At 55.5% G+C, this 20994-nt stretch overlaps 8 protein-coding genes across 9 annotated transcripts; all 8 read right to left on the bottom strand.

Annotated features, from left to right (window-relative positions):
- Window positions 1–1414: 1414 nt before the first annotated feature.
- Window positions 1415–3551, bottom strand: B0T26DRAFT_869485 (DNA glycosylase). The gene is made up of 2 exons (XM_060447889.1): window positions 2555–3551; window positions 1415–2433 (listed from the first exon to the last, which is right to left on the bottom strand). Exons 1-2 carry the CDS (start codon window positions 3394–3396, stop codon window positions 1764–1766), a joined length of 1512 nt encoding a protein of 503 aa, XP_060301279.1. The 5' UTR covers window positions 3397–3551; the 3' UTR covers window positions 1415–1763.
- Window positions 3552–3883: 332 nt separating this feature from the next.
- Window positions 3884–5661, bottom strand: B0T26DRAFT_800182 (uncharacterized protein; the record flags this gene model as incomplete). Its single annotated transcript, XM_060446995.1, has 4 exons — window positions 5213–5661; window positions 4832–5149; window positions 4097–4557; window positions 3884–4024 (listed from the first exon to the last, which is right to left on the bottom strand). Exons 1-4 carry the CDS (start codon window positions 5226–5228, stop codon window positions 3884–3886), a joined length of 936 nt encoding a protein of 311 aa, XP_060301278.1. The 5' UTR covers window positions 5229–5661.
- Window positions 5662–5702: 41 nt separating this feature from the next.
- B0T26DRAFT_697896 (uncharacterized protein) lies at window positions 5703–6340 on the bottom strand. The gene has a single exon (XM_060441414.1). The coding sequence runs from the start codon at window positions 6331–6333 to the stop codon at window positions 6085–6087; it is 249 nt and encodes an 82-aa protein (XP_060301277.1). The 5' UTR covers window positions 6334–6340; the 3' UTR covers window positions 5703–6084.
- On the bottom strand, window positions 6341–8591 carry B0T26DRAFT_810405 (putative serine esterase-domain-containing protein). The gene is made up of 2 exons (XM_060447266.1): window positions 7861–8591; window positions 6341–7806 (listed from the first exon to the last, which is right to left on the bottom strand). The coding sequence occupies exons 1-2, from the start codon at window positions 8227–8229 to the stop codon at window positions 6721–6723; spliced, it is 1455 nt and encodes a 484-aa protein (XP_060301276.1). The 5' UTR covers window positions 8230–8591; the 3' UTR covers window positions 6341–6720.
- Window positions 8592–8985: 394 nt separating this feature from the next.
- B0T26DRAFT_170967 (PLC-like phosphodiesterase) lies at window positions 8986–10790 on the bottom strand. The gene is made up of 4 exons (XM_060433562.1): window positions 10329–10790; window positions 10052–10231; window positions 9808–9912; window positions 8986–9746 (listed from the first exon to the last, which is right to left on the bottom strand). Exons 1-4 carry the CDS (start codon window positions 10419–10421, stop codon window positions 9267–9269), a joined length of 858 nt encoding a protein of 285 aa, XP_060301275.1. The 5' UTR covers window positions 10422–10790; the 3' UTR covers window positions 8986–9266.
- Window positions 10791–11873: 1083 nt separating this feature from the next.
- On the bottom strand, window positions 11874–12758 carry B0T26DRAFT_171176 (uncharacterized protein). The gene has a single exon (XM_060433563.1). It carries the CDS (start codon window positions 12657–12659, stop codon window positions 12135–12137), a length of 525 nt encoding a protein of 174 aa, XP_060301274.1. The 5' UTR covers window positions 12660–12758; the 3' UTR covers window positions 11874–12134.
- Window positions 12759–12770: 12 nt separating this feature from the next.
- On the bottom strand, window positions 12771–15861 carry B0T26DRAFT_636962 (fungal-specific transcription factor domain-containing protein; the record flags this gene model as incomplete). Its single annotated transcript, XM_060436887.1, has 4 exons — window positions 12771–14192; window positions 14253–14610; window positions 14666–15263; window positions 15375–15861. The coding sequence occupies 4 exons, from the start codon at window positions 15859–15861 to the stop codon at window positions 12771–12773; spliced, it is 2865 nt and encodes a 954-aa protein (XP_060301273.1).
- A 1929-nt stretch (window positions 15862–17790) lies between these two features.
- Window positions 17791–20970, bottom strand: B0T26DRAFT_170765 (uncharacterized protein). Of its 2 annotated transcripts, none has more exons than XM_060433561.1 (3): window positions 19422–19483; window positions 19040–19285; window positions 17791–18495 (listed from the first exon to the last, which is right to left on the bottom strand). In XM_060433561.1, exons 2-3 carry the CDS (start codon window positions 19192–19194, stop codon window positions 17937–17939), a joined length of 714 nt encoding a protein of 237 aa, XP_060301272.1. In that variant the 5' UTR covers window positions 19195–19285; window positions 19422–19483; the 3' UTR covers window positions 17791–17936. The 2 variants fall into 2 exon arrangements, with proteins under 2 accessions (XP_060301272.1, XP_060301271.1); XM_060433560.1 differs by lacking the exon at window positions 17791–18495 and adding an exon at window positions 20573–20970 and having other exon boundaries at window positions 18945–19285; window positions 19422–20483.
- Between the last annotated feature and the right edge of the window lie 24 nt (window positions 20971–20994).

The raw sequence follows: 20994 nt of genomic DNA, 5'->3' as shown, positions 1-20994 counted from the left end.
CCGTGGTGTAACGTTGTTTCACCCAACCGGCTTCGTCGACAAACTCCGTGGCGCGTAAAAGAGAACGGGGTTTAGACAACACCAAAAAAAAACTAAAAAAAAAACTTCGAGTCTGCCCCCGAGGATGACCCCTCCGATGGCGGCTGCGGCACCGGCGGCGCGGGGAAAAGACGACCGTGTTTCCCCCACACAAGCCGGCCGCCCATCGAAACGGCGAATGCGACTCACCACGACTAGATGAGAATCGTCTCCAATCCCCCCACTAGGGATTTTCGCATTATACACTACTTTACCTGCCTATTCCCCACACACCGGCGTAGATATGGGGGTTTCACTTCGAATGGACGGTTTCACTTCGACGCATAGCATGGCGAGCGATTATCATTTTGGCCCAACCGTGACCCCCGTCACGTAATTCACCTCAACCCCTTTTTCCCCTTTCTTTTTTACTGTTATTTGAATATCTTGGGCAAGGCGTCAATGGAATGGAAACGGCAATACGGCGTGGAAGGAATGGCTTCTTTTCCGTCTCTCCAACTCTCAATGAGGTGGCACAATCAGGGCCCCAACAACTGGCGAGTGGAGAGGCCTCTCTCTCTCGCCCCGTTATCATTCTCGACATATCAAATGGCTCTGATTTGCTTGCTTTCTTGCGGAGGCTGTTTTTAATTTAGCTATCCGGAGTTTTGCTCCGCCCAAATACCAAATTCACCACAATTCCAGTTGCCATTCTTTCCTATTTTACCGGGCCATCAGCGAATGCCCAAATCTGCTGTACCGGCCTGTCTGTGGAAGAGTTGGAAAATGTAACGCCGTTCGCTGACACTAAGCGGTCACACTATGACACGCTCTGCTGCTAGCGCCCTGCTCCGATATCGTATCATGCACGACTCAAATTACCTGACAAACTACCAACGGAAATGCTATAGAGTCCGCTAGACGTACATGTACATACCGGAGACACTAATAAGGGGGCCCCGTATGTACCCGGTGACAGGCAAAAATCCGGGGGGGGGGGGGGGGGAGCATCCACATCCACCGTCGACTACTGTACAATGTTCACAGTATGTACTGCATCCGGAGGGAGAGAGGGAGAGATGGAGAGAAAAGATATCACGGGGCTGGTTGGGTAGCAATATATTTAATGTTCAATGTATGTGCTGTACACACACACACTTGGGGGACTTGGCAAATCATCTCTTAGCATAACTTGGACATTGCTACGCGGTCACATTAGGCTTGAAATGTCTGTCTTTGCCTCCCGCGCCGTAAATTGCTGTTCTTTAAAGAATAAGATTTTTAGAATTTTTTAATTTTACCTTGCCTTGCCTTGCAAGCTTGACCTTACGTGAGAGTGATCTAATACCAGTCCTCTTACCCTTATTCATTGAAAAGAACGCAAGTCGGCGTGGGTGCAGTGAGAACTGATACGCCGTTGTCCTGAGAGAGGCGGAAGAGGTTGAAGAATAAAGCGGATGTTGAAGTATATTACATTGCACTACATGGCTGTGTCTTATTGTGGTCTATTAGAAGGTTATTACATCTTGCTTCTGCCCGTCTTACCCAGTATGCCCGCCACGCCGCACCATACGTATAAACTCATAATACCTGACACGATGGTCGTTCCACCAGGTCAGTGGCACCGTACCTTGGAATGAGTAAACGCTGCATGAATGCATCAGAACGAGACGTCCCACACGTACGCAGTGGGTGACTCAGTCGGGTTTTCTCACCCGTGCGTGCCTGCCTGCTAGCAGCCTGCATCACCTCTTCATGGCCCTGGCCGGCGCTCTGCGAGCCTGTCGCTCTTTAGTTTTGATCTTTGTCGGCGGGGCCGGGACGGACTCGTTGACCGCCACGTCTCTCACGCCCAACTCCTCCCATTCCTCTTCCTTCTTGACGATGCGATCCTCCGTCTTGGTCACCACGGTAGTAGTAGTAGTAGTCTTGCTGTCGCCCTCGTCGTCGACCATCGTCTTGACCTCAACTTTAACCTCAACCTTGACATTTTCCGTCTCGCGCCGCCGCCGGCCCTCGAGGACCTTCTTGCGGTCCGCGGCGCGGCACAGCCCGCGCAGGCCAAGCTCGCAGTCGCCACAGCGCCGGCCGACAGGCAGACACACCTTCTGGCCGAGGCCGACGAGCAGCCAATTGAGCTCCTTCCAGCGGTCGCGCGGCAGCCATGCCTCGAGGGCCAGCCGCGTCGCCTCGGGCGTCTTGGTCGCCGGATCCTGCCACCCCCAGAGGTTCGTGATGCGGTGCACGTGCACGTCGACGCCGATGCCCGTCACCGTGTCCCAGCCGTTCTCGGCACCCATGCACAGGTGCGCCATCTTGGGGCCGACGCCCGGGAGAGACATCAGCCCTTCGACCGTCGGCGGGATGTCGGAGCCGTGCTGGTCGCGCAGGATCACGGCGGCTTGCTTGAGGTATCTTTTGGGGGGGTTGGTTAGTTTATGTGTGTTTGCCATGTATGTCACAGGGTTTAGAAGGGTAGGCAAAAATAAAACAAAAACAATAAATATGGACAAGAAGGGGGGTGCTGGCTGCTCACTTCGTCTTGTTATTATGAAACCCCACCTTGCCAATCAACTCATTGAGCACGACGGGGTCGACGGCAAGCATGTTGTCGAGGGTCAGGCCGGGAGCGGCGCTGGGCACGCCGGGAGCGGCGGGCAGCTCGGCCTGCAGGCGGGCCATGGCCTCGGCGTTGACCGTGTCCTTGGTCTGCGAGCTCAGCATGAGGGCCACGAGGGTGTGGAAGCGGCGGTCGCGCGCGCTCGCCGCCGGGTTCGCCAGCCGCTCGCACCCCATCGTGTCCACGGCCGCGTGCGCCGCCGGCCCCGACACCCGCATCGCCTTGACCAGCGCGTACATGTCCTCCCAGTCCGTCGGTGGCTGCACCGTCGCCGCCCCCGTCGCCGCGTCGATCGTCTTGCGCGCGGGCTTGCGCTGGCGCGACTTGGGCTTGGGTTTGGGTTTGGCGGCGGGCGACTCCTCCTCGAACGCCGACTCGGACTCGGACCCGGACCCGGACTCGTCGGACTCGCGGTAGAGGGTTTCTTCCGTCTTGATCTTGACCGCTTCTGCGTCGAGCTTCTGTTTCTTGATGGCTTTGGCGGCCGGCAGCGATGCGCGCACGCGCTTCACTACCGTGGCCGTGCGCTTGCGCGCCGCAGGTGGCGACGGGCTAGATGACTTGATGGCATCTTCAATGTCGGACCCAAAAGTGATGTCGTCGTCGGCTGTGGCGGGCTTGGTGTCGGCCGTGGACGAGAAGCGGGCAGCAAGGTCCGTGGTTGAACGCGTCGAGCGGCGCAGCAGCAGCGGTGCGGCTGCTGAGGGCGCGTTGTCGAAGAACCTTGACGTCTCTTTTGCGACGCTTGAGGTTCGCATGGCTAGGTTGGCGAATTGGCCGAATCTCAGCTTGTGTCACTTATATCATGGACCGTCTCCTTGTGATAAGCCAGCCGCCCCTTTATTTTATTTTTTGGGATTGTGTTGTTGGTTGCGCGGCGAGCTTTTCAGCTCCAGACCCCCTGTTCCTGCCTGGGGAAAGAGCGTGCAGCACTAGGTCCACTAATTTCACCCCCGAACCAAACCCTCGGGTCGCAGGATCAGCACCTCCTCAGTGCCAAGATCCAGTGGGAACGGCGTCAGTCATGGAGCCCCACCTATATCCGAGGGCTGCCTTTTTATGTAAGCCCCGGAAATGACGTTGGAAATGTTACGGACCACTTCCATCGTTAAGTTCTTGGAGAAAATGAAACTGCACAACTTTCATCCACTGTATCGAGGCAAATTCGGCAGGTTCAATAAGGTACAGTCATTTTACTTCTCTGTTACTACACCAAACGATACAAACAAACATTCAACCTTCAAATCAAGAATTAGTCTTCTTGCGCATCTCCAAGTAGCCCATCATCTGTACCACATCTGGGTCCTCATTCGTCCACGAGCTGGCATTCATGTCCTTTCTCCTCAGATCTTCCGAGACAATGACGGCGCCCGGCACCTTAAGAATCTGCAATACTCAAATGTTAGTGGCCATTCCGTGTCAGGGTGCGTGTGGTGGTGCTTTGCCGCTCTTACTTACCGCAAACCTATCGAGGGCCTCCTTGACCTTTCGGGCAATAATCTCGTGTTTCTCGCCCGAGGGGGTGCCTTCATCGGCGTCGAGAGTGTCCTGGAACAACGAGTGGATGACGCCCTCGGTGAAGCTGAAGGCCGTCTCGACGTCTTCCTTGAGCTTGCGGACCATGTAGTGCTTGGACGCCAGGTCGAGCGTGTACTCGCGGCACTTCTCTATCAGCTGCTCGCTCTCGATGCCATCGTCGTGTACGAGCCGGTCAATCGTGGCGAGCGCAAACACAGGCTTGGCCGCGATCTGGCCAAACTTGGTTAGAACGCTGGCCTCCGCCGCGCCCTCCGCCGCAATGCTGCCGGCTTCGGCCAGGGCGTCGCTCAGAGAGATCTCGGACAACACTTTCTGGAAGTTCTCAAACGCCTCCTTCAATACCTTACCCAGACTGTCGATGAGATCAGCTGACGCCTCGCCTGGGAAAAAAAAGTGTGCTGGGGTTAGTTGGCTGTCGCTTCTCTGCGACGGATTTCGGTAAGGGTAGTTGACAGAAAGGCATTCACCAGTAAACTCCCCCCCTACAGCCTCAGCCGCAGCCCGTAGGCCGGTGCACCAGTTGATGATGGCCCATATTATTTTGAGGTCTGTCTCGGTTACTTTTCTCTCTCTCACGCACGTCAACCCACGTTGGCCAGGTTCGGGCCCTCAATATGGGGAGGGAGCGGAAGGGCCGGCCTAGACAGAACTCACAAATTTCACCAGGAATCAGGCCGAGGGTGGCGATGGCGCCCATTGAGACTATGATATTCTTGCCGACCCTGCCCGTGCGCCTGATCGTGTGCCTGAGGTTATTGTACCTTTCATTCTCCTCGGCGGGGAGCGCGGCAATGGCCAGTTCCGTGTACTCCCAGATCGACGAGAAGCCATGGTACTTGGCCACGGACTCGAGCGTTTCGTGTGCCCGCTCGTCCTTCTCCTTTTGCGCGTCGTTCTGCGACAAGATATCGAACTGGTAGTCCGCAATGTGGCCGGCCAGGTCCTTGACGCGCTGCACGCGCTTGGGGTTGCCTTGGGTGCCCGTCGGTCAGAACAATAGCAGCCCCGTTTCTTGGACGGTGAAAGGCACTTTACCTGGGTAGGAACCCATTATGTGTGACGAGTCTGCGAAGGTGTCAAGAGTTGGCGGGAGAAGAGATGGGAGTTTGTTTCCTTGCTCCTATTTATACCCGATGGTTCTGGGGGTCTTCCAGACTTCCGGAGCCGCGATGTCAACGCCTCCATTGCACCGAGTTTGACTGGCGGGCGATACTGGGTAGTATATGTCCTACCCATATTGTGTCCAGGTAGTCCAAGTCCTCACATCAGTCTGCTATTGTCACACACAAACACTTTGCTCTAGTCTAGCTAGCAGGTGGTACTAGGTAGTGTATGTGCTAGCTATTCTGTGTCTATGGGCATCTGGGTAGTAAGTGTAGTATTTGTGTTGTGCCGGTGGCGTGGTCTGGGTCCTCGAATCACTCAGTAAATCAGTCAGCTATTATCAAACTCTTGATTCAGGCCAGCCTCAGGTCATGTGTAGCTTTCACAAAAGTGTTATATTTTTTTCAGAATTAGTCGGCAACGACTAGAGCGTCGGATTAGGCCTCGGCGACCTCTTCTATCCCGACAACCCCCATCGCTGGGACTGCGCTTCCCAGCTCTAGCTAGATTACCGTTATGACAGAGACGAGGCACAGCAGTAAGACTCCTCCATATCCGGCATCACCGTTTCCTCTTGTGGATGCCGACCTAAGCCTACCTACGTACATGTACTACCTCACTTAACGACGAGAACGTGGTACGCGTAACGGAGCTCATGTTTGGGGGGTTCTGCAGGGCGATCAGCTGAGGGACTGGGGCAACTTCAAAGTCGCGTACGTTCTCTACTTTCTCTACTGACACCCCCCCTTCTCGCTGTGTTTGTTCTGCTGCTGTATTCCGGGACATTGGCTGGCCCGTCCGTCTCACACAGTCTGAATGCCAACAGCACCATACTGTGATTTGGTCCTGACCGTCTCGGGCACAGGTTCTGGAGCACTGCAAGATAAGCTTTCCCGTCTAAACGGCGCAAGCACCTGACTGCCTAAGTGAGGTGAGGTACCCGAGGTAGTTGATCTATAGACAGACGGTATCCAGAGGGATCGAGTACCTAATGCTGGAGTTAGTAATAGAAACAAAAGCATTTGACGCTTGCAAAACGAATCACAAGACATAACAAAGACCCAGAACCATGTCCTAATTCCCGTCACCATGTACCACCAGAACAAAATCTTCCGACAAGTCCACTTGAGATAGCGTGCTTCAAATAAATTCCATGATATCTACTAATAAACATCCCTATCCAGTACCCGACAACAAGTCGTCTAATCCACCCACCTAGAGTAACCAACACCCAGCCCAAACCTCTATGCTATGTTATGCAGCGCCCTCCGGTGTATGTGTAAACCCCAAAATCTAGGTAGGCAAATTTCCCACGCGCAAAACCAAACACCTGCCATGGGGTATATATTGCTCCTGTATCCAGTTCCCCCAATACCAACACCAAACCAAGCGAAAAAGACTTTTAACGCCCCCCACCCAAAAAAAAAAGAGAAGACCAATCAGAGCAAAAACTCCTCGTCGACCCAGTGCCTCAGCACAATCTTGCCCTCGCTCCACGAGTCCTTGTCCTTCCTGACAATAATGGCGGCGTGGCTCTGGCGGTGCTTGTGGATCCAGACGGGGTACTTGCGCCAGCCGAGAGCGTCGAGGGCCTTGATGGCCTCAAACTGATAAAGGGCCAGGGCGAGCGTGGGCTGGGTAGGGAGCGACTGTCTGCGCTCGAGGGCGAGGATGTCGCGGCCGGCGGTGCCCCGCTGCTTGCCATCTTCGCTTTCCGCTTTGGTGGCGGATTGAGACGACGACGGCGGCGGTGGTGGTAGTAGCTCGTCAGACGATAATATCGCGTCGCCGTTCTCTGATGATGATGATGACGACGACGACGAGGAAGAGGCGCGCAGGTATTCCTGGCCCTGGGCGCTGTTAAGGTTCTCGTAGGCGCCCTCGACAGCGCTGCGGATCTCCTTCATCCACAGGTCGACGCGGTACGTCTCCGTGTTGATGCCGGCGCGGCCCTGCTCGTGCAGGCGGATGCGGCGCGCGCTCGACAGGGTCTGGTAGCCCGAGTTGGTGAAGAAGGCGACGAGGAAGATGGGCACGAAGACGCCGAGGGCGAGCACGATCCCGAGCTGCTCGAGGCGCTCGCGCAGGCGCGCTGCGAGGGAGGCCTTTTTCTTGGACTGGCCGCCGCTCTCTCCGTCCTCCGAAGACGGCGAGGCGACCGGGTCCAGCGGGTCGAGGACTACGTTCTCGTAGCCGCTGACGAAGTTGACGCGGATCTTGGACATGTCCGTGTAGGGGTCCGTCTTGGCGATCATGGTGGTGAAGTAGGGGGCGCTGCGGTCGTTGGTGGCGTTGGCGTACAGCGTGTGACGCCGGAACAGCGCCAGCCCGCTCATGAAGATGGACGTCGGGTCGGCCAGAACCGCCAGCAGCGGCTTGCCCGTGTCGCGGAACGTGTCGATGCCGAACAGCTGGCGGCCCGACATGGCGAGCGTGCGCGCGCCCAGCACGTTGAACAGGCGGTTCCCGAACCCGCGGCGCGGCGTGTGCACGCCCAGGAACGGGCTCGCAAAGGCAGTGAAGTTCTGGCAACTGGCTGTCAGCGCTTGAATCATTGGAGGAAGAGGGGAAAAACGCACCATACATTCGAACTTGTCGAGCAGGCCGCGGGCAAACAGCAGGCCAATGGCATAGCGGGCGACGAGGCCGCCGAGCGAGTAGCCGACGAAGCTGAGCTTCTTTATCTTGCCGCCGGCGCGCTCAATGAGCTGCAGCTCCTCCTCGATCTCGCGGCACACGCGCTCGCCGCCGAGCTCGATGCCGTCGTAGGTGAAGGAGCCGCTGTTGCGCTTGGCGACGAGAATGTGCACCTTGTCGCGCGGGTGCTTCTCGCGCAGCGTCTTGGCCACGTACGTCAGGTGGTTTGGGTTTCCCCAGAGCCCGTGCACCAGCACGCAGAGGTGGTCAGCTTCCGCCGTGCCGCCGCTGTAATCCGCTGCCGTTGTCATGGCTGCTCCCGTGATTTAAACGTGGGTATTTCAATTCCTTGACCTGGATGGGTGTTGGTCGTCGGTTGGGTAGGCCTTGCGAGTGGGGGCAGCAAGGGCGGGCCGGTGGCGATCAGCAGTGTCCTGGTGTAGGTAATTTGGAGACTGTTGGGGTCACTGTATTACTCGATTTACAACGAGGAACAGGTCGAGAGGCGCGCCAATGGCAATCGGTCACACGGTATGGTCAAAAGAGAAAGAGAGAGTTAGAGATAGAAAAAGGAGGCGAAGAGGCGATATTCATCAATTCATAATGAATATGCGGGACAAGGTGGTGGCACGTCTGGGCTGCCCATGAAACCATTTCGAGGTCGGGCGGGAAAAAAAAAAAGGGGGCCCTTTCCGAGGGCTCTACGGGCTCCCGCGGTAGTCTGAACCGCCCGAACCCCGACAGGCCGCTTCCTACGCCGCCTAAAGTGCACACGCACGCACGTCATCTCACAAGAGCCTAAGGATACGCCGCGGACTTAAGCCCTTGAGACCGCCCGCAGCTGTCTGATTGCCAGGCATTGCGCATTGCGGACTGATTGCGGCCGCACACCCCGAAATAAAATTGCCAACACCACCGCACCGCAACTCAGCCCTGCCGAATGCGAGCGCGGCGGGCTATCAGTCCGACTCGGTCTCCATGAGCTGACCAAGCTCCAGGTCTCTGTCGAAACGGAGGCCCCGATCGATGCCAAGTGTCAACCAAAAATGTGTCAATCGATCTCTTCAAACGAAGTTAACCTGACAGAAGGAGTACTCATGTAAGCCGGATAGCAAAACAGTCAGAAATTATGGCAAAGACCAAAAAATGTGTTGTAATGATTCGCCGGTTTAATGAATGAAAAGCCTCACTGCTTTCACCGCCATCATGTCGCAACTCTGAATAGCTGCACAATTGGGTATCCCCGATTATAAAACTTCAACTCCACCAGCGCCAAGCCATAGATGCAAGAGAGATGAAAGACAAAAAGTAGGGAGGAAGAAGCAAGAAACCCGGATCCAAACCTCCTTCATATGCTCTCTAGCGGCTTGAGGGGCAGCTGCCTCCTCTTGCCCATGCTATTCAGCTTCCGCCACAACAGGGCCGTGAAGACGAGCTGGAGGGCCTGGATGCAGAACGCCGTGAGGTACAGCCGGACGCCGCGGGCGCTGGGCACCCTCCATCTGCGGGACCCACGGCCCTCGGCCTCCCAGCGACTGCACACGTCAAGGAACAGCCTGGGGTTGTCGGTGATGACGCCGTCGACCTTCTTCCGGATCGACCACTCCATCCACTCCTCGTCGTTGACGGTCCAAACGAACAGCGCGCGCCGCGCCTCGCGGATCGCCTTGACAAAGTACCTGCCGGCGGGCCCGACCAGCGACCTCTGCGCCAGGTTGAAGTTGACCTGCGGCTGCTCGAGGAAGCGTTTCGCGTACAGCAGCGTAAAGCCAATGTAGGCGACTGGAAACCCCGGGAAGTATTCCTTGCAGAGTTCCAAGTAGTTTTCCTAGAAGCGCACAACAGTGTTAAGTCGGGGGCACTAAAAAGAGAAAAAGAGGGCAGCATACGTTCCAGCCACCGAGAAGGATCCTCTCATTCCAGGGCCGCGTCGTTGGGGCCGATGCGATAGTCTCTGCCGTCCTGCTCAGGAGGTCGTCGGGGTCGTCGTCCATCTGCGGGCGGGAGAATTAGCGAGCACTCACAAACAGTCCACCCAAACCCCCAAAACCCCCTGAAATAAAAGAGAAAAAAAAAACGCAACAAGTCGATCGAATCAAAACGTGAAGAAGAAATAAAATAAAATAAACGTACCTTGATGTCCAGCAGCACCCACACAGACTCGAGCCCCGGCTGGGCCAGATACTCGAGCAGGTCCGACAGCCGCGGTAGGCTCTGGCGCGGCTCCCGGAGCGTCTGGAGGGTGCTCAGGTAGCTCCAGTCGCAGTCGGCGATCTTTTGGTTGATTCCAAAACACCGCTTGAGCGAGGCGTCCTGAAGGGGAAAAAAACATCACATTAATATTTCTCATTCTTCCCCCCCCTTTTTTTTTGGGGGGGGGGGGGGGGGGGGGAATTGTGTGCAGGCTTACATGTGAGAGCACGACGACGCCGTCCCGGGACAGGTGGATGTCCGTCTCGAGGGCATGCGCGCCGACGGCGACGGCGCCCCGAAAGGCGCCCATCGAGTTTTCTGGAAACGCCGACGCATCGCCCCTGTGGGCGATAGTCTGGGGCAGCCGCCGCTGCGAGTGCTGCGATCTATCGTGCGGGAAGGATGCTGCTGCTGCTATAGGTGCGGGATCATCAGCCCATCGGCACTCTAATCGCTGTAAGGTTTTGGTTTCCGGTATAGGTAAGGGACGTATGTTGGTTTGATATCTGATAAACCCCCGCCAGCATGGAACATATGCACCAGATCTCGGCCCAGTGAGCGAGCGAGCTCACTGGGTTAGGTTGGTTGGTTGGCTGCTGACAAGGCTTACAGACAAGACAGGCTCGTTCAACCGTGAGGATTTAAACATCCTGGGGAGGGAACGTACCGTGAGCAAGGAAAGCGGGACGCTTCGCCTCGAGCAACGGGCTGATCTCGTTCGCCATGGCCTTTCCGTCTCAAAATGTCACAAACCCAGAAGCTCGTAGATGTGCTTTTTTCTCTGTTTGATGTGACTACCGAACAGATGATAAAACAAGGAGACTAACAAGAGCAGCGACGATTGGAAGGGGGGATGGAACGTATGTAGGTAGCTTCTGTCTGAGGTTCTTATCCCCGTGGAGAAGTCCCGCGGGGTTGGAGCTCAAAGCCGACGAAAGCGGGCAGTCGGGGCGGGCGACCAGGCCGAAGGCGCAAGTCTTGCTGTGGGTGTGGTGTGTTTCTCCGTCGCTCACCACTTGACTTGGTCGTCGGGGTGGTATTTCTGCATATGCACAGCGTATTGCAGATGTTGTCCAAAGGTGGCCCTGGGAAAATGCTCGAGGTCGCGCACGTGGGCCGAAGCTGCGAAACGACGGGACACCAAGTTATAAGTTTCACAATTCGAAGTCAGCCGGGCCCAGGCGCTGGGCAGGTGTCGCGGCAGCCCGCCAAGGTGGCGGTTTCCGCTAGTAGAACCGAACTTGAAGCGCTCTATTTCGATCAAGAGCTTCCTTCCCGCCAGGTGAGGTAACTGAGGTGGCCGCTTCGCCGCGTCGAGTTCGGGTCACTAATCCGTCCGTCTCTCCATCGGCCCCCGAGCCCCGACAGCTCCTTCGCTGGAGCGTATCACTTTTATCTCTCGGGGAAAATATGAGAAAAACGTCAACTCGCTCTTGCCTGATGAAACACTAAACAAACCTTGACACTGACTCGCCTGAGTGGTCTTGAGACGATAGTTCATCCCGAGTGGGTTACCCCCAAAATAGCTCCCGCTCCCGCTCGCGCTCCCTGGTAGTGGTCGCTCGAGAAAGACGTTTTGGCATAGACGTGAGCCTACCTTAGGTAAAGGCGCTAGTAAATTCCCAACCCAGCCTGCGTGCCGAAGACTGCCGCTTCACTTGGACACTTCAAACCATGGAGTACTCGCCTGCCAAGTACTTGCCTTAGAATTAAACTTGGCACCACCTAGCCAAGCCTTCCCCCTAAATTCCGAGTCCAAAGGCTTTCTTTTTCTTTTTCTTCTGAGAAGAAAAAAGGAAGAAAAAATATCATAAATACCTTCTCATCTCCAGCTCCCCCTGCAACACCTAGATCAGTACCGATAGACACGGTACATGGAACTAGACATACATACATGCACTTGCCTATCCTCGTTCATTCACACCTTCTCCATCCGGCTATTCGCACGCCCGACTGACCAGGTGCACACACATATATACATATATATTCTGTACCCCAGCCTTTGGGCTCGTCTCGATTGAGGCTAAATGCCACGCGGCTCCCAAACACCTTGGACACCCTCAGACACAACCACCCCCAGGCCATCAGCACTTGTCGGGACGCGGGAAGAAAAGGGACACGAGCCCGACATCCTAGAATAATGTCTAAGAATAAAACGATTTAAGGGAACGCCTGACAAGACAGACTGAATAGTAAATAGAAAGCAACAATACTCAAAATACATCTCACACGCAAGGTAGATAGAAAGATACCTATATATATAACCCAACCTCAACCCCCACAGACCAAAAGGAAACGAGTAACAAGCACAGAGAAAACAACAGGGACAAGCCTCCTGAAAACACAGGGATATATATATCTCCGACGAAATAAAAGGAACAAGCCCTTGATAGTAAAGACACAAAAATAACAAAAAAGAGACACGGCAATTTTTTTCCATTCCAAATTCCCAATTCCAATTCCAATTCCTTCCCATCGCAACATCACTCCAGAGCCAGGCACCAACTACTCCACTAGTCAGAACGAAAAGCAAAATCCATATCTCCATATCTCCATACAGAAAAAGAATTATATATGAAAAAGAAATCCATTATCTCGTATCACCTCGTGATCAACACCAGAAGAATCGCCTCATATCGAAATCTCATAGCTGTCGTGATCATGTTAACCCATAGCCGCCAACCAGCCCGTCCAGCCCGTCCAACCCGTCCAGACCGTCCAACCCGTCTAGTATATATCCCGCCCCGTCAGCTGAGACGCCTTGTAGAACAGAGTTCCGATGGTGCTGCTGCTGCTGTCTCTGCTGGTGATTGTGGGAGTGGTGGTTGTGAAACTCTAGACTCCCCACGCTCAGACCCATCTCGCTGGACGCGAGGTCGTCGCCGGAGCTGAGGCTGTCGACCTCGCTCAGGCAGCTGAGCACGCTGTGGGTGGTGCCGGTGGCCGCGGAGCCCGGGCCGCCAAAATCTCCGAGGTTGAACCCGGATAGATCCCAAGAGTCCGGGGACCAGCCGGCCCCGGTCGCTGCATTCGATGATGCGCTTGTGTTAGTTGGCGACGTGTTAAGAAGGCTCATTCCCGGCCCGCCGTAGATAGCGTCGTACACGTTGAGGGGGCCGCCCTCCAGTGATCCCAGCAGAGCCTCCCAGTCGGCCGTAGAGGCGCCGGACCCCTTTTGCAGGTGCGAGTAGAGCTGCGTCTGGGCCTGAGATGACGTGCCGTGGTTTTGCTGATGTTGTTGTTGCCCCCGTGCGTGGATTGGCGAAGACGGTTGAGATTGGGCGGAAGAGTGAGCCGAGCCTAGCTGCAGATAGTCTAGATTCTGCTTCACCGCTGCTACCGCGTTTGGTGTAGACGGCGATACCCGCGCAATCATGGCGGCCTGCGCAGCCTGCGCCTGACTGAGGGATATCCGGTGGTCACGCCGCCCGACGGACCCGTCCGGACGTTGACCGTCAAAAGACAGCCGGGCGCGGGCCCGGTAGTGCTCGGGCCCGTTCTGCTGAGGATGCCCATGAGGCATGGCCATCCTGCGGAGCTTTTCTTGTTGCAAAAGGAGGTCCGTTTCGCTCATGCTAGCGCTGGCGTGGCGGCCAAGAGCGGACTGCATCATCTTGTGACCGTTTGCTGGGGCGGGGGGCGAGGGTTGGTGGGTTGGTGGGGCGGCCATGCAGGTATCTGGGCTCTGTCTTGGTGGAGTTGGCAGCGACTGCGGGGGTGGCTCGTCGACAGCAACGAGCATCCCTGCGACTCGCTTCATGTCGTAAGACCCCGGCGCCTTTGCCTTGTCCAGGATCTTGATAACGGCATTTGTTAGCTTCTCGTTGTCCTTTAACATCTTGCTGTCCTTCTTCAGGTCCAGGGTCTGGTAGAGCAGGGCCATGCCACAGAGCGTTAGAGTGTCGGTCTTGTTCAGGCAGAAAGAGAAAGACATGCTCCTCTCCTCGAGCAGCTGGATAATCTGTATCAAGTGCTTGCTTGATTCGCTAACCGAGATCAAAGCTGGAGCCGCCTTCTGTCCCAGACTGGATGTCACAGCAGGCCGGTCGATGAGAATGCGAATATAGTAGTACGCCAGAGCCTAAAGAGACGCTGTTAGTCACAAACTCTCATGTTTAATGAGCATAACTAAGGTACTCACCAAAAGAGGAGACCTGCTGCCAGTCACATCGGTGGACGGCTTGTCCTGCTTGAAAGTAAGTTTCAGGTGTTGCGGCAGCTTTTCAGACCACTCGTCGAGTTCAGACTGAAGGCTCGACATTGTCTGCAGGGAGAGTTCATGGGACGTCGCAGAGGGGTAGATCTTCTCGAGGACTTTGCCCAGAATCCGGGATCCCCGGAACAGCGCCAGCGCGCTTGAAAGCCGCGTATGTTCGCCTGGGAGGCATGGCTGGAAGCCCTTCTCCGTCACATACTCGTCATCAGTATCCGACGGGAATTCTGTGTGGACATCTTCATCTTTGAGCAGCTTGGGAAGGCCCAGCATTGCGGCAGAAAAGCTGGTAAAGATCAGCAACTCGGCCAGAAAACATGAATGCAGCAAGGCAAACGTACCAGTCCAACATGTAGAGAGTCCAGAACACTTTCTTCCGCGTTTCAATGGTGAGAACTCCGAATGAGAAGCGCTTCTGGCTCTGGTGGAGCCCTAGCCGGTGGGAGAGGCCAACAGCGATTCCCTTGTAGTGCTGTAGACGCTTATAGTCGGCCCTGATGGTGCAGTACATCAAGGCAAGCAGCAAGCACTGCAGAGTAATCATGGTGTTGTCCATGAGGACCGCTTCCAAAGCCCGTTGCCATTGCAGCTCGCAAGCCGCAATTTGCTGGAGATCGGGGTGCTCACTCGACAGGGCGGCGATGCTGAAGACCAGATGCAGCTGCGCTAGCTTGTGGTTGTTCTTGATCTTCTCGGGGTCGGCGACAAACTCCTCATAAGTGCGGAGGAAAGTAGGCTTGTGGAGCACGGGGAAGAGAGGCGCCCATTCTTGGAAATAGACATTGACACATCTGTCCGAGAACAACCGCGGCGGTAACCTTAGGGTCTGAGACGGCGGCTTTGGCGTGAGAGGATAGCACCCCTGGATGTGCAAGAAAGCTTCGGGGTTGAACTCGGGGCACGACTTGCCGTTCTCCTGGATCTTGCGCTTGAAGGCCTCTGCAGAAACACACTGTCGTCTTAGTCATCCTTCTATTCACTTCGCCGTGATGAAATGAGACGCGAGGAAATATGAGATGAGATGACACGAGACGAGAGGAGAGCACAAACCAATAAAAGACCGGCCGCTGGAAGCGCCCATAAAGTACGAGTCCGAGTTCTCGACGCCGAGTAATAACGGCGAGGCCTGGATGCGGAACGTGTCCTCCTTGGGCGACGAGGCGGCGTCCTTAGCCTTGTCAGCGGCCGTCGGCGAGCTGTGGGCGGGCTGGGACGGCGAGCGGCGGTTGCTGTGCATCTTGGACAGCATCTCGATCTTCTCGTCCTTCTCGTCGAGCAGGTCCTTGAGCTCGCGGACCTCGCCCTCGAGCACGCGCACGCGCTCCTCGAGCGACTCGGTGTAGCCGCGCGGGAAGGCGCGGCGGCTGAGCTTGTCGCTGGTGCGGCATTCGAACCCGACATTGGCACATTGCGAGCAGCACGGCCGGATGCCGTCGCAGCGGATCTTCTTGCTGCGGCAGCGGTCACAGGCCTGAGCAATGCGACTCTGCGAGCTCGTGCCCACCTTGATGACCTTCATCGGCAGGATTCCGGGCATTTTGGCGGTTTAGTGGTTTGGCGGATTTTGTTTTCACGTCCGTCCCATCCGACTAACAGCTGGTTTCGTCCCGATTTGTGCGGGTGACGGGCGTCTGGCAGGCGACTCTATACACGATCCCCAGCTTCCAAACTCGAGATGTCTCTCCTGTCTCGTCGCGTGTGTCTCGTCGCAATGGCGGCGCGTCTGGAACTTATCGGGTCGTAGCAGGTCGCAGCAAGAGCCTCATTGGTGCTCATTCCCGTTACGTCGTCGTTGAAGATAGACTTCACCAACCATGGATGCGCGTGTGTAATAGGCCTGCTAAGTTGTGGTAATCGCGGTACATGTACACAAAGATCCGATCCCTTCAAAAGAGGGGGGGAGGGAGAACGGGACGGCGTAGGAGGCGGGGCAAGCCGTCTTTAAAGGGAGGAGGATGGAGCAGCCCAATATGTGCAAGTGTGTGTGTGTGTGTGAAGATAAGCTCACGCTGAAGAAGGCGGGTGAGTGAGGGGGAAAAGAGGGAAAAAGCCCTGAACTCGGCCTTCGCGGAGACTACGGGCCTTAGTTTTGCGGAGAAAAAGAGGGATGGAAGGCGGCCGGTCAGCACTTACAACAGTGCACCCAAAGGCAAGGACAGGGTCCCTGGAATCGCTGGGGGCTCACTCGCTGGGGAAGGCACTAGTCGCCCTCACCCACTCATGAAATATCCATCTTACCAAGCTAGGACTAGCGCTCGATGGGGCCGCCCCAGAGGGGAATCTGGGGAGAGCAGGGATCCCGTCGCTCCCCGACGGTGGAGTTAGCAGGTGCGGCAGCCAATGGCCGTGTCAGCCTGCGTCGCTCTGGATAGGAAAGCCCCTCCCCTCCTTCGCGCTGCCACCCTTTGCCATCTCCCGGCTTCAACTAGCGAATCGCATCCACACTCGTGAACGACCGGATCCCCCTCCCCCCCTGGCATTGCAAAGGGTCAAAAGGCTCAACGCCCACCTTCCTGAATGGCACCACCCCAAGGCGTCATCTTGGGGTTCGCCGGGGAGGTGCGAGACAAGAAGAGGGCTGATGGCACCACGGACGTGTCTTGGGTTGAGACCCATCAGGTCATGTTTCCAGTCTAGACTCTACACTAGGAACCCCGTTCCCCAGGTTTTGGATGAAGAAAAACCTGGGGTCCGCGCTAAGCCCCAGATTGGTGTTGGCACTGCTGGGAACGCGTCATGAAGAGACCGAACCCCGACACTAACTCGTTCTGACAGCGGCTGTTCATTCGGTAGTAGAGTCAAGTCAAACGGGGCTTTGGTAAGCGGGAATGAGGTGGCGTTGATTTGCCTCTCTGGCGTCGTCACTCGTCTTTGGGTGTCGAAGAAACCTTTTTCGGTTGAACTTTGGGCGTACCAAAAGAAACCAAACCAAAAGCAATAAAAAGCATACGAGCGCCTGGCCGTCCGTCCACTATGAATCCAGAAGGCAGACAAGCGATTTCCTGCCCAGTGGATTGGATTGGACGAATCTGCCGAGCAGGGTAGGCAGACCAGTCAAAAAACGTTCCCATTTTCTCATCCTCTTGGGGGCCACCGCCAGTCTGAAGCACCTGGAATGGGCGAGCTCATATTGACCCGGCTTAATAAGATAGGCCGAGCGAGCGAGTGCCTCACCTCACATGAGTGGGAGACCCAAGGTAAACTCCAAGGGCTGTGTGACCTTGCTGCCGGAGAGGGTGAGAGTGTACAGTATATGCAAGGACAACCCCAGCTCTCGCCTCGGTAGTCCTCTAGCGAACATTCCCCGTCACACTTGAGACGCCCACGACGACAGCCGTCTTGTAGACAGCGGGACGTACTGCCGTGAAAACACCCGCGCATGGCAAGTAGAGAAACGAACTCTGGGCTTGGGTACGAATTCTTACCAGAGGTTGGCGCTTGTATGACAGGCTGAAAGTCAACCAGAGCGCTGCTCTGGTCGGTTTCGCGCATTATTAATCATTGGTGGAGGGGGGGCATGGCTTGACCAAGATATAAGAGAGTGCTATATGGCGTCGAATATGGCCGTCCATGCTCCGGATCCAACAGCCCTCGCATCCGAAAGGCCCGCTTCTAAACTGACGATTGCTGCCAAACGAAGATCACGAAACACGGACTTTCTGGCTCTCTTGTCTGCAAAGTTCCCGGGATGTCTCGAACGACCACATACACACACACACACCTCTCACTCTCTCTCAATGAACGCTGACAGATAGCTCCTTTCTTACCCGGCCCGGAGACACGAGGCTCCCATGCCACGCTGTTGCATCGGCGACGATCAAGCCCGTAATCCATGCCCACTTTGCTTGGCGAACCATTGGGAAAAAAGTTTCCGACGAACCCGCCTGCCGTCCCTCCTCGCTTTGTTGGTGGCCGTAGAGTAAGTAAGGGCAGCAAAGCAGCGCCTTTTTTCCCTTTCTCTTCTACGTCGAGGACTAAACCGGCACTCTTCTGCCGAGCGCCAACGCCATTTCGCGAAGCAAAGACAAGCGCCAGGCAATGGAACATGGCATGCCCATTAAATAAAGGTAGAGTACCATTATTGTATGTATGTACGGGTCGCGATAATTCACAGCCTAGCCTCCGGTTCTTCGCGAACACCCCAAACTTCCCCGCACTTGGGGAGCCTTCACTAGATGGTCAGTCAGCTCTGTTTCGAGATCGCCTTTCTGGCAAAACTGCCCCCCCTGTCATTTTGAGATTGATCCAGCAGGCGGCGGCTGCAAATGCCTCGTGGCTTCATTTCGGTTGCAGACGCTTGGTGCCAAAGTTATTCGTTCAAAAGCCTCCATCTAATGTTCCAGAAGACGAGCCCGATATTGGGCAAGCGATAGCGTCCCCCGTAAAGTCATAATGCTTCGGCCGCCAGCTGTGCATGAGCTTGCTTGCCGCTGTCTGTAACCTGCTGTGCGAGCTGCCCACTTTGTCTGTCGGGTTGGCACCACGGTAAGTGCTTTGACTTGTCTCCAAGCTCATTGTCTTCTTGGGCCAATCCCAGCTGGTGACATCCATGGAAGCCCAGCCTTTGGAAACTGGTATTCGAGTATCCGACACCGTGCTGGTCGCTTCAATGAAGGCACCCATGTTGTCGCTTGGCAGACTCTCGACTTGTGTATGCCGATCACACTTGGTATTGTCCAATTGGTAGTAAAACCAGCGCAAATAACGAAACTTACTTCTTGGATACCATATCTTTGAATCCCCGGTGTTGTTTTGGCAAGGTCTTACGCGCCTCTTCTCTGATCTCTTTGCCAAGCAGCCAATACTGTGGGAAACCGAGGATATCCGGAGGCAGGGAATGCTGCAAATCAGCTGAAATCGTCTTCCTCATTGGACGCCTCTTCCTCAACTAGATCTGATCCGGCAGTCTCCATCGATCCGAGATAAGCCACCACGTGTTCATCGGCGAGTAGTGTGGTTTTCTGCATCAAGTTTTTTTTGTTCTGTTAGCGCTAGGCCCCAAACAGTGGGCAGCATGTTTGGTGTGTAGGACAACCCAACCAACGACAGGCTTCGGAGTCTCCGGTGCTGTGGCGTCAGTAGTGCGTTTTGACTTACCTCTTCTTCCAAGGCTTCTATGGTGTCTTCCAGTATCATTATTTCGATATTTCGAAGGAGTAGTGCAGCCTTTACACAAGCCTCTCTTGTCGTTGAGGAGGGCTCCGAGGTGGGCGGAGTACCGGGCTCTGCATCGGGCTGGGCCCGATCTAGTTGAGATTGCAGGCGCTCTTGAACAACTGCGACAACGCGCAACCTGAACAGGGCGCTGAGTGGATGGCTTTGGATGAGAGTTTGAAACTCGGCCGTCCGATCCGTGACATCATCGCCTTGCCACAACACGTTCATTTCTCGCGTCTCGCGGAGAACCCTGAATTCCAACCCATCCTCTTCGTTTACGCACATGAAATATGCAAACGGGCTTCTCCAGACAATCGACCCATTGCTCCGGGACACATGGACTTTGGGCGCTTCTCCGAAGGCGAAAAGCTTTGCCTTGGCCAACGGATCGTCCTGGAGCGGCTCTAGAGGGAGGACCAGACTTTCGACAGTCGAGTCGGGGTCAATGAAGCCGTAGCTGAAAAGCATCTCTGCAGCAGACTTGGCATCACCATAGCTGATGGATATCTCGTCGCCTTTCGAGATGCTAGTACCGGGTCTAAGAAGTAAGGCGACATCGTCTTTAGCGTTTTCGTCGTAATAAGCCGTTGGAGCGGCTGAGTGGTTTACCATGTCAATACAAGGCACCAGGGACTCTCCGGATCTGGGCAACTCCAGACAGCGAGACCGATAGAGGGCGTCCAAGAGGATCCAGTCTCGAAAAGATACTGCTCCGGATTCCCATAGAGCCTCGTTCCAGCGAGGGATGTTTGACGAGGCTTCGTAGATGGATCCAAACTCGGAATCAAGTGACGAGATCTTGGCCGACACGGCTGCCTCGAGGGAAGTGCCTCGAAGCAAAAGCCGCTCCTCTTCGGTCCACAGAGTTGGCAGCAGCACCGTCTCGGGCAGAAACTGGATGTATTCAGTCCAGGGGTTCAAGACGCCCGCAGAAGAGTGGCCGGTCCTGGAAGCCAGAGCGGTCTGGACAAGAAGAAACAACAGAATGTCTCCTCGTGCCGACTTTATTTATTGTCTTCATGGTCAGTGACTCCTTCTTTACGTTTATATAGAGAAGCCGAAAGGGAGACAAAGTTAGGCAGGGCAGGTACCTGATGTCCGACGGCATCTAGTAGCTCTCTAAATGTTCTGTCCTCCTTGGCGTATTCCTGGATAGCCTCGGCATTGAGGACGAGGCCATGGGGCACTGTGAGCAAGGCGGGCGTATCCAAAGTCTCGTCACTCGCTTCTATCGTTAGATGGCTGTCACAAACGACGCCAAAGCCTTTGCCCCCGATATTGGCAATTTTGACATTGGCTAGCGTGACGTTGTTGAGATGTGCCCATACCGGAAGCCCCTCGATTGGGAGTTTAGGTGACGGCATTTGTGCTTGTCTTGTTGTCTTGATGAGGACTTTTTTCAAGATCCAATGGAATTCGAGGCCAACAAGGGACTCGACTTTTGTTCAAGTTCATGGAAGTTGCATTGTTGCAACCCGAACCCCTAAACAGTGCCAAAGCCGACACCCGACAA

The sequence above is a fragment of the Lasiosphaeria miniovina genome (assembly GCF_030549165.1).
Source record: "Lasiosphaeria miniovina strain SMH2392-1A chromosome Unknown B0T26scaffold_2, whole genome shotgun sequence".
Taxonomy (NCBI): domain Eukaryota; kingdom Fungi; phylum Ascomycota; class Sordariomycetes; order Sordariales; family Lasiosphaeriaceae; genus Lasiosphaeria; species Lasiosphaeria miniovina.
This window is presented reverse-complemented; position numbering and strand designations above follow the sequence as displayed.

Excerpts from the sequence above, each read along its gene's own strand:
- B0T26DRAFT_869485 (XM_060447889.1), bottom strand. The coding sequence starts at position 3,396 with ATGCGAACCTCAAGCGTCGCAAAAGAGACGTCAAGGTTCTTCGACAAC. Across the intron at positions 2,434-2,554 it reads TTTCATAATAACAAGACGAA|ATACCTCAAGCAAGCCGCCG; the intron begins GTGAGCAGCCAG and ends CCCCCCCAAAAG.
- B0T26DRAFT_697896 (XM_060441414.1), bottom strand. The coding sequence starts at position 6,333 with ATGTCTTGTGATTCGTTTTGCAAGCGTCAAATGCTTTTGTTTCTATTA.
- B0T26DRAFT_810405 (XM_060447266.1), bottom strand. The coding sequence starts at position 8,229 with ATGACAACGGCAGCGGATTACAGCGGCGGCACGGCGGAAGCTGACCAC. Across the intron at positions 7,807-7,860 it reads TCGACAAGTTCGAATGTATG|AACTTCACTGCCTTTGCGAG; the intron begins GTGCGTTTTTCC and ends GCCAGTTGCCAG.
- B0T26DRAFT_170967 (XM_060433562.1), bottom strand. The coding sequence starts at position 10,421 with ATGGGCGCCTTTCGGGGCGCCGTCGCCGTCGGCGCGCATGCCCTCGAG. Across the intron at positions 10,232-10,328 it reads GCGTCGTCGTGCTCTCACAT|GACGCCTCGCTCAAGCGGTG; the intron begins GTAAGCCTGCAC and ends TTTCCCCTTCAG. Across the intron at positions 9,913-10,051 it reads GGGTGCTGCTGGACATCAAG|ATGGACGACGACCCCGACGA; the intron begins GTACGTTTATTT and ends TCCCGCCCGCAG.
- B0T26DRAFT_171176 (XM_060433563.1), bottom strand. The coding sequence starts at position 12,659 with ATGGAGATATGGATTTTGCTTTTCGTTCTGACTAGTGGAGTAGTTGGT.
- B0T26DRAFT_170765 (XM_060433560.1), bottom strand. The coding sequence starts at position 20,845 with ATGCCGTCACCTAAACTCCCAATCGAGGGGCTTCCGGTATGGGCACAT. Across the intron at positions 20,484-20,572 it reads TAGATGCCGTCGGACATCAG|TCGGCACGAGGAGACATTCT; the intron begins GTACCTGCCCTG and ends CAATAAATAAAG. Across the intron at positions 19,286-19,421 it reads TAGAAGCCTTGGAAGAAGAG|AAAACCACACTACTCGCCGA; the intron begins GTAAGTCAAAAC and ends AACTTGATGCAG.